Genomic DNA, 19508 nt, shown 5'->3' on the forward strand with positions numbered 1-19508 from the left:
TTGACCCATAAGTTCCAAATTTGGTTTGGAACATGCTATTGCATAAATTAATCAATAAATCAATTCAACCAACACCTACTAAGCACATTCTATGTAAACCACTGTGCTAAATTCTATGGAGCAGTGGTTCTCAAACGTTGAGAGTTTGTTCAAAATAAAAGATTCCTGAGTCCCATTCCGATCTCAGTTAACTAGAACTTCCAAGGTGGAGTCCCAGAATCTGTATTTTACCAAAGCTCGTCAGTGACCTGAGTAACATATAAAACAGCCAGTGCTTGGTAACAATACTACAAAAATCAGAAAAATGAACAAAACAATGTTCTCAATTTATCTACACAAAGACCTCTTAAAAGTCCATTATAAAACCTACTAGATACTGTGCTTTATGCTGAATACATTGAAGGATATAATCCTTGTCCTGAAAGCACTTGCAGACTAGAAAGGAAGATGAATATCTGTAAAAAACAATTAGAACACAAGCTGAAAATGGAAAGTGCTGTCTGTTGCCTCACTAAAACGTATGTTACAAGAAAGCAGGAATTTTGTTTTACTCACTGCCACAGCTCCAGTGGCTAGACCTGAGCATAGTACATAATATGTACTCAATAAACAATTGCTGAATAATGCCTTGAACTGAAGTGGAAGGAGAGTTTAATTTCAACTAAGTAAATAAGGAAATGGCATTTTAAAGAATAGGTTATAGACTGTTAAGAGCCAGCGAAGGAGAAAACAAAGAGGACTAATAGTCACAGTATCCCTACAATGCGTAAGAAATTCCAAGCTGACTTTGAATATATGATCTCATTTAACTAAGATACAAATGTTCTGAGAAGGTATTGTAACTACATCTTACAGTTGAAGAAACCAAAGCACAGACAAGTTAAGTGACTTGGGATTCAAGGTTATACAGCTAGAAAGTGGCAGAACTGGGATTTGAACCCAAGTCTCCAAAAATTAGGATTAGGAATTTAGACCTAATCCCCTAAAAAACAGAATGTCTTTGAAGGCTTTCTTTTTCTATTTGGAATATTTGTTTTTTTAATAACAGCTTTATTGTGATATAATTCATCTACCATAAAATTTGCTTTTTTAAGGTGTACAATTCAGTGGTATTTCATATATTCAAAAATTTGTGCAACCATTACTACTATCTAATTTTAAAACATTTCCATCATCTTAAAAGGAAACCTCATACCCAACAGCAATTATTTATCCTACCCCTAGTCCCCAGAAACCACTAATCCTTCTTTCTCATTTTATATAAATGGAATCATTTAACACATGTCCTTTTTTAAACTTTTTTTTACTGTGGTAAAACATATATGAGTTACCATTTAACCATTTTTAAAAATACAATTCAGCAGAATTAACTATATTCACAATGTTGGGTAAAGATCAACACTACCCATCTCCAGAACTTTTTCATCATCCCATAATAAAACTCTGTGTACCCATTAAATAATAATTCTATTCTCTCCCCCCAGCCCCTGGTAACCTCTGTTTTACTTCCCACCTCTATGTATTTGCCTATTCTAGGTAGCTTATATAAGTGGAATCAGATAATTTTTGCCCTTTTGTGTCTGGCTTATTTTACTTAGCATAATATCTTCAAGATTCATCCATGTTGTAGCATATATCAGAATTTCCTTTCTTTTTAAGGCTAAGTATTCCATTGTATGTATATACACAGGTATCAATGGACACTTGGGCTGCTTAGCCTTTTGGGTATTGAGACTAACACTACTGTAAACATAAATGTACAAACATCTGCTCGAGTTCTTGCTTTCAATTCTTTTGGTTATATATTCAGAAATGGAATTCTGGCATATAGGTAGCTTTATGTTTAATATTTTTGAGTAACTGCCATACCATTTTCCATAGCAGCTGCACCATTTTATATTTCCACTAGCAATGCAGGGGGTTCCAATTTCTCCATATCCTCACTAAAACTTTGTTATTTTCTTTTTTCTTTTTTTGATATTAGCTATTTTGATAATAATGGGTATGAATGGTACCCCACTATGGTTCTGATTTACAGTTTCCTAATTATTAGTGATGTTGAACATCTTTTCACTTGCTTATTGGCTATCTGCATACCTTCTCTGAAGAAGTATTTATTTAAGTACTTTGCCCATTTTTAAATCAGGGCATTTGTTTTTTCTTGTTGAGTTGTAGGAATTCTTTATGTATTTTGCACATTAATCCCTTATCAGACATTTTGATTTTGAGCAGCTAATAGAGTATCCACTTAGAAATATCTAGCAGGCAAATATATATGCTAATCTTGAATTCCAAGCAAGAAATGATGATGCAGACTTAACAATCATATTACCTGAGGTGACATTTATAAGGTACTTTCACATACATTAGTTTATTTAGAATCTCACAAAAATCCTGATACTTTTATTTTTTTTATATTAAGGTATCATTGACATACACTCTTATGAAGGTTTCACAAGAAAAACAATGTGTTTATTACATTCACCCTTATCATCGAGTCCCCCTCCGATACCCCACTGCAGTCACTGTCCATCAGTGTAGTAAGATGCCAAAGTCCCTATTTGTCTTCTCTGAGCTACACTGTCTTCCCTGTGACCCCACACACACCATGTGCACCAATCATGATACCCCACAATTCCCTTTTCCCTCCCTCCCCACCCGCCTTTCCCCACCTCTCCCCTTTAGTAACCACTACTCCCTTCTTGGAGTCTGTGAGTCTGCTGCTATTTTGTTCCTTCAATTTTGCTTCATTGTTATACTCCACAAATGAGGCAAATCATTTGGTATTTGTCTTTCTCCACCTGGCTTATTTCACTGAGCATAATACCCTCTGGCTCCATCCATGTTTTGCAAATGGTAGGATTTGTTTCTTTCTTATGGCTAAATAGTATTCCATTGTGTATATGTAACCATATCTTCTTTATCCATTCATCTACTGATGGACACTTAGGTTGCTTCCATTGGCTATTGCAAACAGTGCTGCGATAAACATAGGGGTGCATATATCTTTTTGAATCTAAGAAGTTTGTTTTCTTTGGGTAAATTCCTAGGACTGGAATTCCTGGGTCAAATGGTATTTCTATTTTTAGTTTTTTGAGGAACCTCCATATTGCCTTCCACAATGGTTGAATGAGGTTACATTCCCACCAGCAGTGTAGGAGGGTTCCCCTTGCCAGCATTTGTTGTTCCTAGTCTTTTCTATGTTGGCCATCCTAACTGGTGTGAGGTGATCATCTCATTGTGGTTTTAATTTGCATTTCCCTGATAATTAGCAATGTGGAACATCTTTTCATGTGCCTGTTGGCCATCTGAATTTCTTCTTTGGAGAGGTGTCTGTTCATATCCTCTGCCCATTTTCTAATAGAGTATTTGCTTTTTGGGTGTTGAGGCGTGTGAGTTCTTTATATATTTTGGATGTTAAACCCTTGTCGTATATGTCATTTACAAATAAATTCTCCCATACTGTAGGATGTCTTTTTGTTCTGCTGATGGTGTCCTTTGATGTACAGAAGGTTTTCAACCTGATGTAGTCCCATTTGTTCATTTTTGCTTTTGTTTCCCTTGCCTGGGGAGATATGTTCAAGAAGAGGTCACTCATGTTTATGTCTAAGAGATTTTTGCCTATGTTTTTTTCTAAGAGTTTTATGGTTTCACAATTTACATTCAGGTCTTTGATACATTTCGAGTTTACTTTTGTGTATGGGGTTAAACAATAATCCAGTTTCATTCTCTTGCATGTAGCTGTTCAGTTTTGCCAACACCAGCTGTTGAAAAGGCTGTCATTTCCCCATTGTATGTCCATGGCTCCTTTATCATTTATTAATTGACCATATATGCTTGGGTTTATATCTGAGCTCTCTAGTCTCTTCCTCTGGTCTATGGGTCTGTTCTTGTGCCAGTACCAAATTGTCTTGATTACCGTGGCTTTGTAGTAGAGCTTGAAGTTGGGGAGTGTAATCTCCCCTGCTTTATTCTTCCTTCTCAGGATTGCTTTGGTTATTCAGGGTCTTTTGTGGTTCCATATGAATTTTAGGACTATTTGCTCTAGTTCATTGAAGAATGCTGTTGGTATTTTGATAGGGACTGCATTGAATCTGTAGATTGCTTTAGGCAGGATGGCTATTTTGACAATATTAATTCTTCCTATCCGCGAACATGGCATACCTGATACTTTTACAGATGAGAAAATTAAGACTTATGTCCTGACTGCAAATCCCATGATTAAAGTTATTTGGAATGGCTTTAGGCATTCAAAAGAAAGAAGTTGGCCAAGCTTATAGAGGTCTGGGCCCACCCCAGGCCCCAGTACAGCTGAAATTTTTCTGCTGCAGAAAGTGGAATAGCATCTGTGGGAATGTAAAATATATCCACTTTAGAAAACAATTTTGCAGTTCCTCAAAAGTTTAAATATAGAGGTACATATGACTCATCATTCTACACCTAGGAATAGGCCTGAGAGAAATGTAAAGTCTTCTGTGCACACAAAAATTTGTACACGATGTTAATAGCAGCAATACAATGGCAAAAAGTTGAAACAACCCAAGTGCCCATCAACCCTTGGATGGAGAAATAAAATGTGGCATATCCACACAACAAAATTTTATTTGACAATAAAAAAGGAATTAAGTACTGATACATGCTACAACATGGATGAAACTTAAAAACAATGCTAAGTGACAAAACCAGTCACAAAAGACTGTAAGTTGTATGAATCCAATTAAAAGAAATACCCAGAATAGGCAAATCTATATAGAGAGAAAGTAGATTAGTGGTTATCCAGGGAGAAGATCAGGAGGAAATGAAAGATTTTTAATGGGGAACAGTTTCTTTTTGGCGTGATAAAAATATTCTAAAATTGATTGTGGATATGGTGGCACAACTCCGCAAATATACTAAAGAACCATTTAAATGTATACTTTAAATGAGTGAATTATATCAATAAAGCTATTATATTATCCAAAAAAGTTGAATATCATCTAAGATTTAATCTGAAAATGAGTAGAGTTGCTTTAAACAAAATTTAAATCACTACATTACATGATGTTATCTTATGTTCATAAAACAGTAATCAAAGCTATAGAAATAAATAAGATTGCTAAATTGGAAAGTTTGGGGCAAGAAGGTACGTCTTATTTTTATAAGATAAGAAAATAAGGAAGGTAGAAAGAAAACTAGAAAGATAAAGTAAAGCAAAAATACAGGAAGAAGCTTTTCAAGAGGAAGGTACAGGAGACTAAAGAAACGTCTCTACAGAGGTCACGAAGGATGAGAACTTCAAAAAAGATACTGTGTTTGGCAATCATGAAGTCACTGGTGACCTTTAAGAGATAAATTTTAATACAGTGAGTGAAAGCCCAAGTCAAATTAAAAAGGCTTCAGAGGTAGGGAGAAGACAAGAAGAAAAGGTAAAAGGTAACAAAGGAAATACAGAATACTCCCAATAATTTCGGTAAGAACACATATTTACATAATATCTAACAAGTGCTAAGCCTTGTTCTAAATACTTTACATTAATTAACTTATTCACAAACCAACCATTAGTACCATCATTCTGTTGAGGCACTGACAGTTGAGGAAACTGAGACACACTGAGCAGCCAGAATTTCGGGGCTACCTGCTACACAGTCCCTGAATATATTTGTTAATAGATAATATTATCATATTAAATTATATAATATATGTATCATATATATAATATGTGATAATAGATATGGTAGATATATGCAAATATATATATGACAGTAAAGAGTAAACAATAATATTGAATGAGACAAAAATTAACAAGATTATTTTTTCACATCAGAAAACCATAATGTGAGGAGGGATTTTATATCGCTAATGTCAGTGTGTGTTGGTAATGCTTGCCAGTTATGTCAGTTTATCAGGTATTGACAGATTTAAGCAAAATAAAAGCAGGCTGGCTTTTCCTGAGTATATTAATGCCACAGGTTTCCATTCAGTAAAACCATGAATGAATAGGGGAAAAAATGTAATTATCTCCAAAGTTTTCAAAGACATAATACATTTTCTTGTTGCTTACAGACAAGATAATGAATTGATGGATAAAAATCTTCTTTGCTGATTAGCTTTATCACATATTTGTACCTAAAAGAAGTAACAAACTTTTTAAAAAAGAAATAAAGGATCATATGAAGGTAACAAAGTATTCCAAGACAGAAATCTATAAAATTTATTCTGAGAAAAAAGGATTAATATCTGGTAATATTTTTGTCATCTCCCTGCCTACCGATGCTACCCCTTTGAATCAACTATGGAGTAGAGTATTGCAGGGCACACAAATGTCAATACAGAAGGAATTTCCTGAAGGGTTAATCTAACTTGTAGGCAATAAATGTGTTTTCAATCTTTATTGCAATATTAGATACAATTTTAATATTTTTATACATCTGGCCCTTGAACAACATGGATTTGAACTGTGTGAGTCCACTTAAACACAGGTTTTTTTTTCAATAAATATATTGGAAAATTTTTTGGAGATTTGTGACAATTTGAAAACATTTTTTAAATCTCCAGCTTAATGTATTCTAAGAATACAGTTTATAACACATATACAAAATATCTGCTAATCAACCATTTATGTTATCAGTAAGGCTTCCAGTCAACATTGGGGGTAATTTTTAATAAGACTGGAACCTAGTATCTTTCCCTTAAAATCAAAATTTTTAAGTATAATTTATATTCAATAAAATTTATCAATTTTGTGTGCAATTCAAGTTTTGACAAACGAATACAGCCATTAACCACTATCATAATATACAACATTTTCATCACCCGAAAGTTTCATCATGCCCCACTTTCCTTTCCCCTAGCAGCCACTGATCTACTTTCTGTCATTACAGCTTTAGGCTTTCTAAATTTCATATACCTGGAACTGTATTGTATGTACTCTTTATGGTCTGGCTTATTTAGCATAATGCTTTTGGTATATGTTGCTATGTTGCTAGGCTATTGGTAGTTTTTTTCTACTGCTGAATAGTATTCCATTGCATAGATATACAAAAATTTCTTTTTTATTCACCCATCTGATAGGCATTTGGGTTGTCTCCAGTTTAGGGCTATTCTGAATAAAAATGCTCTAAATATTCAAGTACAAGTCTTTATGTGAACAAATATTTTTCATTTCTCTAAAATAAATACCAAGGAATAGAATTACTGAATCTTATGATTAGGCTTATGATTAACTTTATAAGAAAGTGGTTTCCAAAGTGGCTATATCATTTTGAATTCCCATCAGCAATGTAAGAGTTTTAGTTGTTCTTTGCAGACACTTGGTATTGTCAATCTTCTACTTTTAGCCATTTTAGTGTATGTAGTAGCATTCCTTGGGTTTTAATTTGCATTTCCCTAAGGACTAAATGATAATAAGTATATAAACAACTGTTCTTAAGGCAAGAAAACCACTAGGGAAAAAGTACTTCATCTTTTGTTCTTTTTTAAAGAAGGTAACAATGTTGTTTCCCTATCACCCCACATGACACATTCATCACTCTACCATAATGATAAACAAGCAAAAAAACATGTACACATAAAACTTTTCAAAAACAGGTTTCAGAGAATCTCTTACAGTCAAATACCCACTCAGTTTATACCACCTACCTACATGAAGATGCAACATAATGTAGTCTTTAGAAAGCTTAGGCATTAGTATCCAACCTGGGTTTGTATTCTAAGACTAGAAAATACCAAGTATTTTGGAATGATTGCCACCAAAAATAGGTAAACAATTATTTACAAGCCCTTACACAAAACAAGTGACTAAAGGTCAATGAATGAATCAAGAACTAGCTAATAATAAGCTTCAAGGGTATTTTTTAAATCTATGTAATGTTTAAAAATCAGAAACATCCAGAAATTACAGGATGCCAGCATATCTCCTAGGCTCCAGTTACAGCTAAATTAATGAAGAGATATGTCTATACTACATAAATATTTTTTAAATTATATAATGATTTACTCATTCATTCAATAAACACTTACTGCACAACAACTTAGGGCATAGCACATTATACATTCTGAGGGGGAGAACAATTTTTCTCCATACTGAAAACCAAAACTTTATCAGTTGGCTATATAAGACTATGAAAAGTATCAGAGTAATTTAGCATAAGATAATATAATGCCAAAGCTAATATTAAAATAAGTGCTATTTCCTCAGCATACCAGCTCAATGACAGGCTAAAAGTGGCCAAGAAGCATGCTGCCTGTATCAGAAAAGAAATAAGTCTATAAATAAGCCACAGGATAGAAATTTCACATATAGGTAATCTAGAAGGCATTATAGTCTTTCTAATATCAAACACTAATTCTAAGCCATATTAAACTTGGGGTTTGGAAACAGGTTAAGACATGGTTCATATACTTTAAGGATTACCTATTTCTAAAGATGAGTTATAAATGGTATGCATGAAAAAAAAAATCCCACAGTAATCTGTTCATCCATGCATGTACACCCTGAGTGCTGTACTGCACAGTCTTCATTTTTTATAAAGAATAATGACAGGTTTAACCTTTAAATAACCACTTATTTGCCAAAAAAAATGCCACGTGTATTAAAAATGTGAAATAATCATGCAAACTGAATCATTTAAATTGAAATAATGGTCACCTAATAAAATGAATGTGGCAATTTCTAATTGAAGCCATATCCAATGTAAAAAAGTTAGAAGTTTCCATGAAACTCTGTTATACAATAAGAAACAAGTATGAGAAGCTGTTATGAGTTGAACCCTATCCTCTCAAAAGTGGTATGTTTAAGTCCTAACCCCCAGTACCTCAGAATGTGACCTTATTTAGAAATAGGGTCATTGCACATGTGATTAGTTAAAATGAGGTTATGCTAAGAGTAGGGTGGGCTCCTAATCCAATATGACTGCTGTCCTCATAAAACAGCCATGTGAAGACAGACAAACAGGAAGAATGAATGTCATGTGACAACAAAGCAGACATTGGAATTATGCAGCTGCATGCCTAGGAATGCCAGAAAACCATCAGAAGCTAGGAAGAGGTAAGAATTCCCCAATAGGTTTCAGAGGCAGCATGGCCCTACCCATACCTTGATTCACACTTCAAGCTTCCAGAACTGAGACAATAAATGTCTGTTGTTTTAAACCACCCAGCTTGTGGTACTTCATTACAGCAGACATAAGAAACTAATACATTTTCATTGTTATCAACATTAATTTGCCAACATATTAATGTCTTGACCTTTTAAAATTATTTTCTAAAGTATAATTGGACAATAAAGTATTTTCTTTTTTTTCCAAAATGCTTCCAGATTTATCTTCTTTAATTTTTATAACCCCATATTATTCATATTTTTATTATATTTTAAATTTAAGTGCAGTTCATATTAAAGTATTTTCTAAGGTAAACTTGACTTTTTTGGTATGGTTCTATATATTTTAACATATATATATATATATATTAACAGCCACTGTTGAAGCAAGAGATAGGAAGTTGTTTCATATAGGCATAAATTTTCAGCCCTTTCACTACAAAATTGAGACTCTATAATCAGACTTCAGAAACATATTTTTTAATTCCTACAATAAAGATAACTTTTAAAATAAAATCTACTATCTTTAGTTTATTCATTATCTTCAAAATCTAAAACTCTATGCTTGAGAAAGTCACCTTTAGTAAGAACCATCTAAAGCTTTAATTTCAAGAAATTGATAAATCACCATTCTTCACACAAAACAAATGGTCAGCAAAGAAGATACACATATGTTGTAAAACTCTTACTACTTAATGCTATCAGTTTATTACATGCACAAGTATGAAGTTTTCTCCATTTCCTCTATACTAAAAAATTTCAGGCTTCTTTTTCTTTCTTTTTTTGTTTTATAACACTGGGAAGTCCATTCTTGTAACACTATTCAATAAACATTTATTGTATATTAAGATATGTATGTGTGTGATGTGTTGGGAAGGTGAGGAGGAGGAGCACTCACTGCTTAAAAAAAAAAAAAAGTAATGTGTTTTTTAAGGTTTAGTAGGTTTCTACTCTAAAAAATGTTACCACTTATCCCTTAAAGGTATGTAGCTGCCTTCTGTGCTGGAATATCTTGAATATAAATTATTTTTTCCCACATGAAGTTTTATTAGGATCTTATATCTATTTTAATTTACAGACAATGCTATAAAGCTTTTTAGGTGCAATATTATTTATTTCCCCAAATAATGTAAATCAAAACATATACAAAAATCAATGATTCCAATATTTGTTATTACTGCATTTTACAGAAGTACTAAGGAAAAAACTTCAGAGATGTTTATAATGTACAAGTGCTCATAATTATAAACTTACTGGTTGATGTTTAAGCTATGGATAACTTTCTAAAATGGACCTTTTTACTATTATTGACGTTGTAATTACAACTTCTTCCATTTAAGGTAGCACTTAGCATTGTGGGTCTAGTCTTTAAGGCTATCCAAGGACAAATTACATGGAAATTAGAAAATGCGTAAACTAAAAATGTTGGGTCTTGGTTAAGTCAACTCTCAGAATCTATGAAAACTTCTGGAAAAATACTTACATAATTTGTAACATATATAGCATATATACTATAAAATGCATATAATAATTTATGTAATATATATGAATTTATATAAAGATATGGAAGAAACCTAAGTGTCCATCAGTAGATGAATGGGTAAAGAAGATGTAGCACATATACACAATGAAATATTGTTCAGCCATTAAAAAAAAAGAAATCCTGCCATTTGTAGTAACCTGGGTGGATCCAGAGGGTATTATGCTAAGTAAAATAAGCCAGGTGGGGAAAGACAAATACCATATGATTTCACTTATTTGTGGAATATAAAAACAAAGCAAAACAAATAAACAAAACAGCAGTAGACTCATAGACACTGAGAAGTGACTGGTGGTTACATGGGGGAGGGGTTAGGATGGGTGAGTGGGGAGGCTGAGGGGGATAAAGGGGCACAAAAATTCTCAATCATAATATAAGCTGTTCACAGGGATAGTTGTATAGCATGGAGAATGTAGCCAACGATTCTGTAACATCTTCCAATGTTGACAGACAGTAACCATACTATTTTGGGGGTGAGGATTTAATAATATGGGTAACTGTTGAACCACTGTATTGTATACTTGAAACCAATATAAGACTGCATATCAACAATACTTCAGTAAAAAAGATATACAAGCACAGAAGATATACAAAATCCTTGCATGCTTTTACCCAACTTTTAAAAATCTAAGTATCTAAGTAAATATAGTATTTCTGCATTTAAGAGAGAAAAACTGTTAATGCTTTTCTTCCCTCAGTCAATTAAATTTCCCTGAGGAGGCACAAGCGTCCTTTAAGTTTTACCAAACACAGAAAATTAATTTAAAATAAGATGGATAGCAATACAGGGTCAACATCTTAAAATTATTAGTAAATTACAATTGTCCCATTCTTACACCACCTGCAGACTCCCGAGTAAGTATTTTGCCAACGTTTATACTACCACCATGTCCATGGGCCTCTTAAGCAGGTTAAAAATGCAGATGTTTAAAACATCTGAACCCTATTACCTTCATAATACTCAGAATTCAGACTGTTAAGTCTATTCACACAGCTTCAAACTTACAGATGTCCATGAAAGGACTAATTTACAATTTTCTCCTTTTAAAGGAACAATACTTCTGATTCAGTACTGTTATGTAAAAGAAAAGTATCCTTTGAGTATAACAACCCATAGTTCTCCCATTTGTTTACATCAAGCTGGGAAAGTTTTCTGATTCAAAATCTGATGTTTTCTACAGAGTACTTGCTTTCAACCAGTCCATGATTTCCCACTACCAGATTCTACAAGGAAAGTAACCAGAATGTACTGAATTTAAATACACCTAATCTTTGTACAAGTGTTTCGTTGTCTAATTTATTTTCTTTCAAAATTTGTTTATGTTATGCTGTTTTTTTCATTTTTTAAATTTTATTTATTTTTTAAGGTCTTTATGCTTCCTTCATTTAAATCCCCTTACAAATCTTTACTTTAAAAGGATATTGTTATAGAAATACCCTAACTTCCCTTCCTTCCTAAAGCATCAGCATTCAGAAACTTCCCAATTCTGAGGTTATAACTATGGCTTGGCAATAGTAAGGAAATATGCAGAATTTTTAATTAGCACCCCCTTAGTAATTAAATTGAGTTTGAAATGAAGTTATAAATTGAAGAATATGATTATTATCTTGCTATGTACAAATCACTTTCTCACTCATCTCGGCAATACTTCTATAAAACCTATCATCTAGATTAAGTTTCATACTCCCATTTTAAGTTTAAAAGATAAGGCATGAGTCCTACATTTATTACAAGGTGGCTCATGCCAAGATACAGACTCAAAATGATACAGAACAGAATATTCTTCTTTTCCACACTAACTAGCATAAATTAAGATCAGAAAAATAAAGATTACACAGCCCATGGTTCTCAAGTACATTACCAAAAAGTCATTCATTCATTCTCCTACCTTCATCTATGAAAACCAAAGTGATAATCAGAAAATAGGCTTCTATGTCTTTTCTCCTGTCCCTGAAACCAACATAAAGGAGCTCTTGGCTCCAGTAAGCATGCCAGTTAGTACATGAAAGAAAAATATCTGACTTAAACATGACCCGGATCACCCACAAAATCTGACTTCACTTGGAACTTGACATTACAGTCACTTTCAAAATATATACTTCTTTAAAACTCTTCCAAAACAAAACAGCAATAGACTCATAGATGCTGAGAAATGACTGGTGGTTACCATAGGGGAGAGGTTAGGTGGGTGTATGAAATAGGTGAAGGGGATAAAGAGGCACAAAATCTCACTCATAGTCACAGGAATGAAAGTATAGCGAAGAGAATAGTTCTGTAACATCTTTCTATGTTGACAGATAATAACTACATTAGTTGGGGTGAGCATTTAACATTGCGGGTAACTGTCTAATCACTATGTTAACTTGAAATCAATATAATATTGTATTTATATATATTATACAATATATATATATATTATATATATATATATATAAATTCTTCCTCTCCCTCATTCACTCCCCCAAGTTCGAAAATTCTTTCAAATCCCTTTCTTACTATAAAATGACCCCTTAAATTGACACTTTTCAATTTAAAATATTTTAAACACGAATCCTAAAACTTAACTCATACAAAAAAAGTTTACAGACTAATAAATACCTATATTCATTTTTGTTTTCAGTATTAAAGCTGTACATCTTATCTAATTATTTGATTCATTCTTTCATAAATACAAATACACAAAGGACTTGCCTTTTTCTAATAAACAAAACTTTCTGAATTCAGTCACTGTATTCTGACACAAAATAAATTTAGATAAATTTACATCTCACATTTGCAAAGCAAAGTGTGGTATACTCTTGTTTTAAATAGAAAACGCAGGATTCGATGATTCTCAATAACCAGAAATATATTACTTTATATGAAATTCCACAACGTACTACTCTTCGAAAGAAAAATATTTCAAATATGTTGGTTTACCTGGGGAGAAGAGAACTAGATGTTTGGGGGAGCAGGGGAGGTGTTTATGTGTATTCCTGTGCTTGTTTAATTCTAAAAACAACCTCTCTTAAACTCCTTTCAAAAATCAATATTTTGTCAATAAATACGATCATACACTGTACAATAAAATGCATAAAGAACATGTGCACTTTCAGAATGCTACAATAATCCAAACAGAAAAAGAAATCAGTGTTAATTTTCCACACAGCAAGTCAATGTTAAACAATGTCATTTTTTCCCCTTTCTCCCCAACCTTCCACAAACCAGACTACTGTATTGATATATTTAATAAGATTAACAAACTGACTAGGAGCTCCAAAGGAGTAAAAGAAAAAGAAATCATTTTTCATTTTTCAACAAACAAAAAGATAAAACAAAAGCAAATACGACTTGTTATGAGAAGCATTTGAAAAACCCAACGTGACCAGCTTTTGATTTACCCCAGTCTGACAAGGAAGACAGACCCCACCCCCACTCCAGATTGTGTGGCTTTTTTTTTTTTTCCCTTGGCTGGGGATGTGGAGAAGCTGTCACATTTCCATCTTCGGTTATTGTTAAGCCCGCAGCCTAGATTGCCAACTATCACTGGTACAGGGGAAAAAATATTAAAGCAGGTAATTTAAATTGTCTGAAACGCACAGCATTCTGATGTTTTTACAATTTTAAAGTTAATTATACCCAGCTTCAATCTAAGACTATAGATTGTCTTTGACAGCCTATCCCTCAAACATTCCCTGTAAGACCACTTGCTCCAGATTCACTAACAATTCTCTCCTCTCTAAACTTAATCAGAAAAACGCATTTCCTAAATTACTACATCTCAAAAGGCATTCCTCCCATCCTTTTTGCCTTTGTAGTCGGGTATAGAATGAAGAGTAAAAAAAAGAAACCTATTCGCTCTTCAAACAAAAAGAAATGGGGTAAAGGGCCAGTTGGGGAAGGAGCAGCAGTGGACCCTGAATGAAACGTTGGTAAAAGTTTCTTATGTGACTAGTTTGCCCTTCGGCGGCGGAACAGGAGTTGGGCCGAACGCAGGGTCTCGGCCCAGAGCTCGGGCGGAGAGAAGGTACCTGAGAAGGAGGAGGCCGGGGACCTGAGAGGAGCCAGGCGGGCACCTACCGACTTGCAGCACGTTCTCCACGGAGCCGCTGTCCAGCAGACGGATGCCCCGGCGGAACGGCAGCCCCTCACAGCCACTAACTGCCGCTCCGACCCCCGAGCCCAGCGCGGGGGACGCCCCCGCCACAGCGGCCCCGGGGGAGGAGCCGGCCGGAGCGGCGGCCCCGGGGGGGGGTGGCGGCCCCTCCTCGGCCGCGGAAGCCACCACGGTGCCGCTAGCCGCCCCGGCTCCGGGGCCGCCCCGGTACTGGAAGCTGGAGTACATGCAGATCTCCCGCTCATTCCGCGGGAAGGACCAGTAGACGATGCGGCGCTGCACGGGCTCCGGGATCCGCTCGAAGCGCTCCTCCACACGCTCGTACGCCCACTTTTCCGCCACTACCTTGGCGGCGCAGTCCAGCAAGGGCTCGGGCTGCAGGTGGGGGCGGGCCCCGGGGGACAGGCAGCTGCCGCCGACGCCCCCCATCCCGCCGCTGGCCGCCCCAGGCGACCCGCGAGGGTGGTGAGCCTGCGGGCTGGGCCACGAGCACAGGCGCTTAGCCGGAGAGATCGGCAGCGGCGAGAGCAGCTCCTCTCGCTCACCTCCTTCCGCCATTGCTGGGGACTGACTGAGGCGGCAGCGGCGGCGGCAGCGGCGGCAGCGGCTGCAACGGAGACCCCGGCCACGGCCACGCGCCCCGCGCAAGCGCCCAGCTGCGGCGCCAGGGGGCGGGGCAAGCAAACCCGCGAGCCGGCCTGCCCGAGTGGGGCGCTTGGGCCAGGCCGGTGCGCGCGCCGCGAGGGCCGACGGGGGCGGCTGAGGACGAGCGTAGGCGGCGTGCGCTGTCCGGGCAGCCGCGAGCGCGAGAAGGGGCGGGAGCGCGCGCGCGCCAGGCGCAGACAGCCCAGAACGCGCGCCGAGCGCTCTAGCGGAGCTGCGGGCCACCCGGGGAGAGCAGCGGTGCGCACTCTCGTTACCCCGCGCGCCTCTAACCCACCTGCCGCCTGGCCGCCGACGCCCAGAACTGACTGACTGAAGCGGCAGCGGCAGCGGTGGCAGGAGAGGGGTGACCGTGTGGAACGGCCGGGCCGCGAGCCATCCAAAGAGCTGCCTCCGCGAAGTTCTTAGGCTTGCAGGGCACAAAGAGGGAAAACTCAAAATCAGACTTCTGTGTGATGAGACAGGAGACTCACAGCCGAGCGGAGGATGCTAGAAAGATGCTAGGAAAACACCGGGAAAAATCTCAAAGTTCAAGTGATGAAACGTCTCCGCACGCCACAGCAATGTAGAATGAAGTCGGCGGTCCCCTCCAGGGCAAGGCGAAGTCGCACCAGCCCCCTGACGGGACACTGGGGCGCCAAGATCTCACCGCCACGGCGACTGTGCACCCTCCTAAGGTTTTGGAAGGTTTAGCGCCTTGCAACCTAGGAAACAAAACATTTTTGTGGGTTTTGGTAGACTTCTGATTCCCTGACCTAAGTCTAACTTAGGTCTTTCATATTTTCCTCACTTGGCTCAGTCGTTTACATCTTCATATTACTTATAACAAGTTGTATTCATATTTTATGTTTGTGTAATGTCCGACTGCCCGACTGACTGCAACTCCTGGAGATCTAGGATCATGTTTATTTTCTTCACTGTAATTTATCCTCTGCCTGGCACCTGCTGGGTGCTCGAGAATGGCAACTTTACTACTAACCAGGAACAACACAGAGTTGTAAGCAAGGTCTGTTGCTCAGTTAAGAAAACTCGTTATTATTTCAGGTTTGCCGACAAAAATCTCTACAACTTTCAATATACTCCTAGAACTATATTGAGCTCCTTGAATTGCATTCTACTTTCAAAATGAACGAGTTCTGGAGTGTAAAAAATAATAGTAAATGATTGAAGACAGACTGGAGCCAAAGTAGTTTCATTTTGCTCTTATCTCAGAATTAAAGAGCACAGTCTATAGAGTCAGAATTGGGTGTGAATATCATTTGCCACTTGAGTCCTTGTGTTATGTTAATTATGACAGTAAAATCCTTTGTAAAAAGGAGCTATTAATATTGCCCATATAAACTGTTGTAAGAATTAGAAACAACTCAAATCGAGTATTCAGTGCAGTTAGTACCCAATATATGTTTGTATCTATAAATGGGTTTATATCTGTAAATATCTAAATGAATTGCTGTGAAGTAGGATAATTCCTACTCCCCCTTAAATCAGGTACCACAATTATAGATTCTCATTGCACCCATTTTTTTTTCCTTCCCAGAACTTACTAGAATTTATTTTAGGGGTGAGTATTCCTTTAATGCCTTTCTCACTAGACTCTGAGCTATGTAAGGGCAGAACCCATTTCTTTGTAAGGGCCTATCTCTAACACTTGCTGTAATGCCTACACATGATAGATGCTCAAAAAATATTTTCTTTTTGAATCAATAATGTTACTCAGATTTAATCAACTGTTAGTAAATTTAACTAACAGAAGTAAAGATATAGGAAGAAATGTTAAACATATTTATTAAGTTTGATTCTTGTGAGTTTAACTAGGTACTTTTTCTTTATTTGAAGGACATTAAACAATACAAAACAATACAAAAAATAGTGTAACCTACATCCATATTCTCACCACTCAGAATTAATAATTATTACTATATCAAAGTCCACTTTAACCACCTCCATATAACATCCTGAGGAGCAAGTACAACCTGAGTTTGGAGTCCACTTTTTAATTATGTGTGCCTGTGTGTGTGTGTGTGTGTGTGTGTGTAACATTGTTTTGTGTATATTTTATTCAACTAAATTAAATACAATTTATTTAATTAAATCATACTGATGGCTTTCTTTTGTCTGTGCATACTGACACGCAAAGATCTCACTCATTCCTGTTAAGTGCTGTAAAACATTCCATCTTAAGAATCTATCACATTTTATTTCAAAGCCTACCTCTATCACTTTTAGTGATATATATCTTAAAGAAGTCACTCTACATTTCTATGTCTCATCCTCCTAATTTATAAAATGGGGATAAGAGTTCTTACCTAATAAGGTCATTTTGTAATTAATATATGTGAATTGCATGGAATAGTACCTCGCACAGCACATGGTACATAATAAGTGTTAGCTATTATTTATGTATTACTTCACTAATGATAGATATTTAACTTTTTCCTATTTTTGTTATTATTACAAAGAGTACTTCAAGGAAAATTCAGTGCTACAATGAACATCTTTGTCCTCATCTCCTTGTGCATCTATTCAAGAATTTCTCCTTGAGATATAGCCAGAATGGAATTACTGAACATAGCATATAAACACTTTCGGTTTTGCTAAATGCTGCCAATTTTTGTTCCAATGTGGCTATGCCAATGTATTAGTTATTAATACTGAGTAACAACTCCAAAACTAAGAGGTTCCAAATAACATTAGTAATCTACTATCTCTCACAGTTTTCACCAATAAGGAATTTGGGAGCAGCTTGGCTGTGTGGTTCTGGCTCAATATCTCATGAAATTGGCCTTAGATGTTGACTGAAGCTGCAGTCATCCTCTACCAAGTGGCTCACTCACATGGCTGGGGAATTGGTGCTGGCTCTTGGCAAGAGCCTTCAGTTCCTCTCCATGTGGGCCTTTTCAATGGGCTGTTTTTGAATATCCTTATGGCATGGCTGGTTTTCCCCAAAGGAATCAAGGAAGCAAGTTAGAAGCTGCAATGCCTTTTATGACCTAGCCTCAGAAGTCACACACCATCTCTTCTACTATATTCTGTCTTTTCAGATCAGCCCTAATTCAATGTGGGAGAAGACTATACATCAGGAGGCAAGGATCACTGGAAGCCATGTTAAATACTGGCTACCACAACCAACTCCAATCAGCACTGAGTAACAGTACTATTTCCTATGTCCTCACCAATATGCAGTATGCAATATTGCCAGACTTAATAATTTTTAACAGTCTAATTGACCAGAAATGTTTTCTCTTCATTTTTATTTGGTAAATGGTGAGACTGAGCATCATTTTATATGTTTTGGTCACCATATACCCACTTCTGTATGTATCCTCATTACATCGATTTGTTTCTACCGGATTGTTTGACATTTTCTTGATTTGTAGTACTTTATGTGTTCTGGACAGAAATTTTTTGTTATATGCATTGCAAATACCTTCTTCTATTATGTATCTTGTCTTTTAACTTTATTATGCCTTTTAATATATTTTGCTATACCAAAGTTTTAAATTTTGATGAAATCAAATTACCTAACTTTTTTTGTGTGTGATTAATCTACAATTACATGAGGAACATTATGTTTACTAGACTCCCCCCATCACCAAGTCCCCCCCACATACCCCTTTACAGTCACTGCCCATCAGCGCAGTAAGATGCTATAGAATCACTACTTGTCTTCTCTGTGTTGTACAGCCCTCCCTGTGCCCCCCCAAATTATACATGCTAATCATAATGCCCCCTTTCTACCCCCCCTTATCTCTCCATCCCCTCCCATCCTCCCCAGTCCCTTTCCCTTTGGTAACTGTTAGTCCATTCTTGGGTTCTGTGAGTCTGCTGCTGTTTTGCTCCTTCAGTTTTTTCTTCATTCTTATACTCCATCAAATGACCTAACTTTTATTTTTGTACATATTATATCTTATTTAAGGAAGCCTTCCCAATTCTACATTTTCTTCTAGTAATGTTGGAGTTTTTTCACTTCTCAGTCTTTTTCCCACTGGAATTTATTTTTTACTATGGATGTAATTTTAATGTTTTCTATAGGGAGAGTTGTTAATTGCTCTAAAACCATTTGTCAAATAGTTCAGCCTTTCCTCCATTGATATGTGATACACAAGATTGCCCTATATGTATGGTTTTTTTT

At 36.5% G+C, this 19508-nt stretch overlaps 1 protein-coding gene across 1 annotated transcript in view; it reads right to left on the reverse strand.

Annotated features, from left to right (window-relative positions):
* ZSWIM5 (zinc finger SWIM-type containing 5) overlaps nt 1–15396 on the reverse strand; it is a 167886-nt gene extending 152490 nt beyond the window's left edge. The window contains exon 1 of the mRNA XM_036893030.2: nt 14677–15396. Within this exon, the coding sequence (XP_036748925.2) occupies nt 14677–15271 (595 nt within the window). The 5' untranslated portion in view covers nt 15272–15396. The remainder of the gene's footprint in view (nt 1–14676) is intronic.
* Between the last annotated feature and the right edge of the window lie 4112 nt (nt 15397–19508).

The sequence above is a fragment of the Manis pentadactyla genome, chromosome 4 (assembly GCF_030020395.1).
Source record: "Manis pentadactyla isolate mManPen7 chromosome 4, mManPen7.hap1, whole genome shotgun sequence".
NCBI lineage: Eukaryota > Metazoa > Chordata > Mammalia > Pholidota > Manidae > Manis > Manis pentadactyla.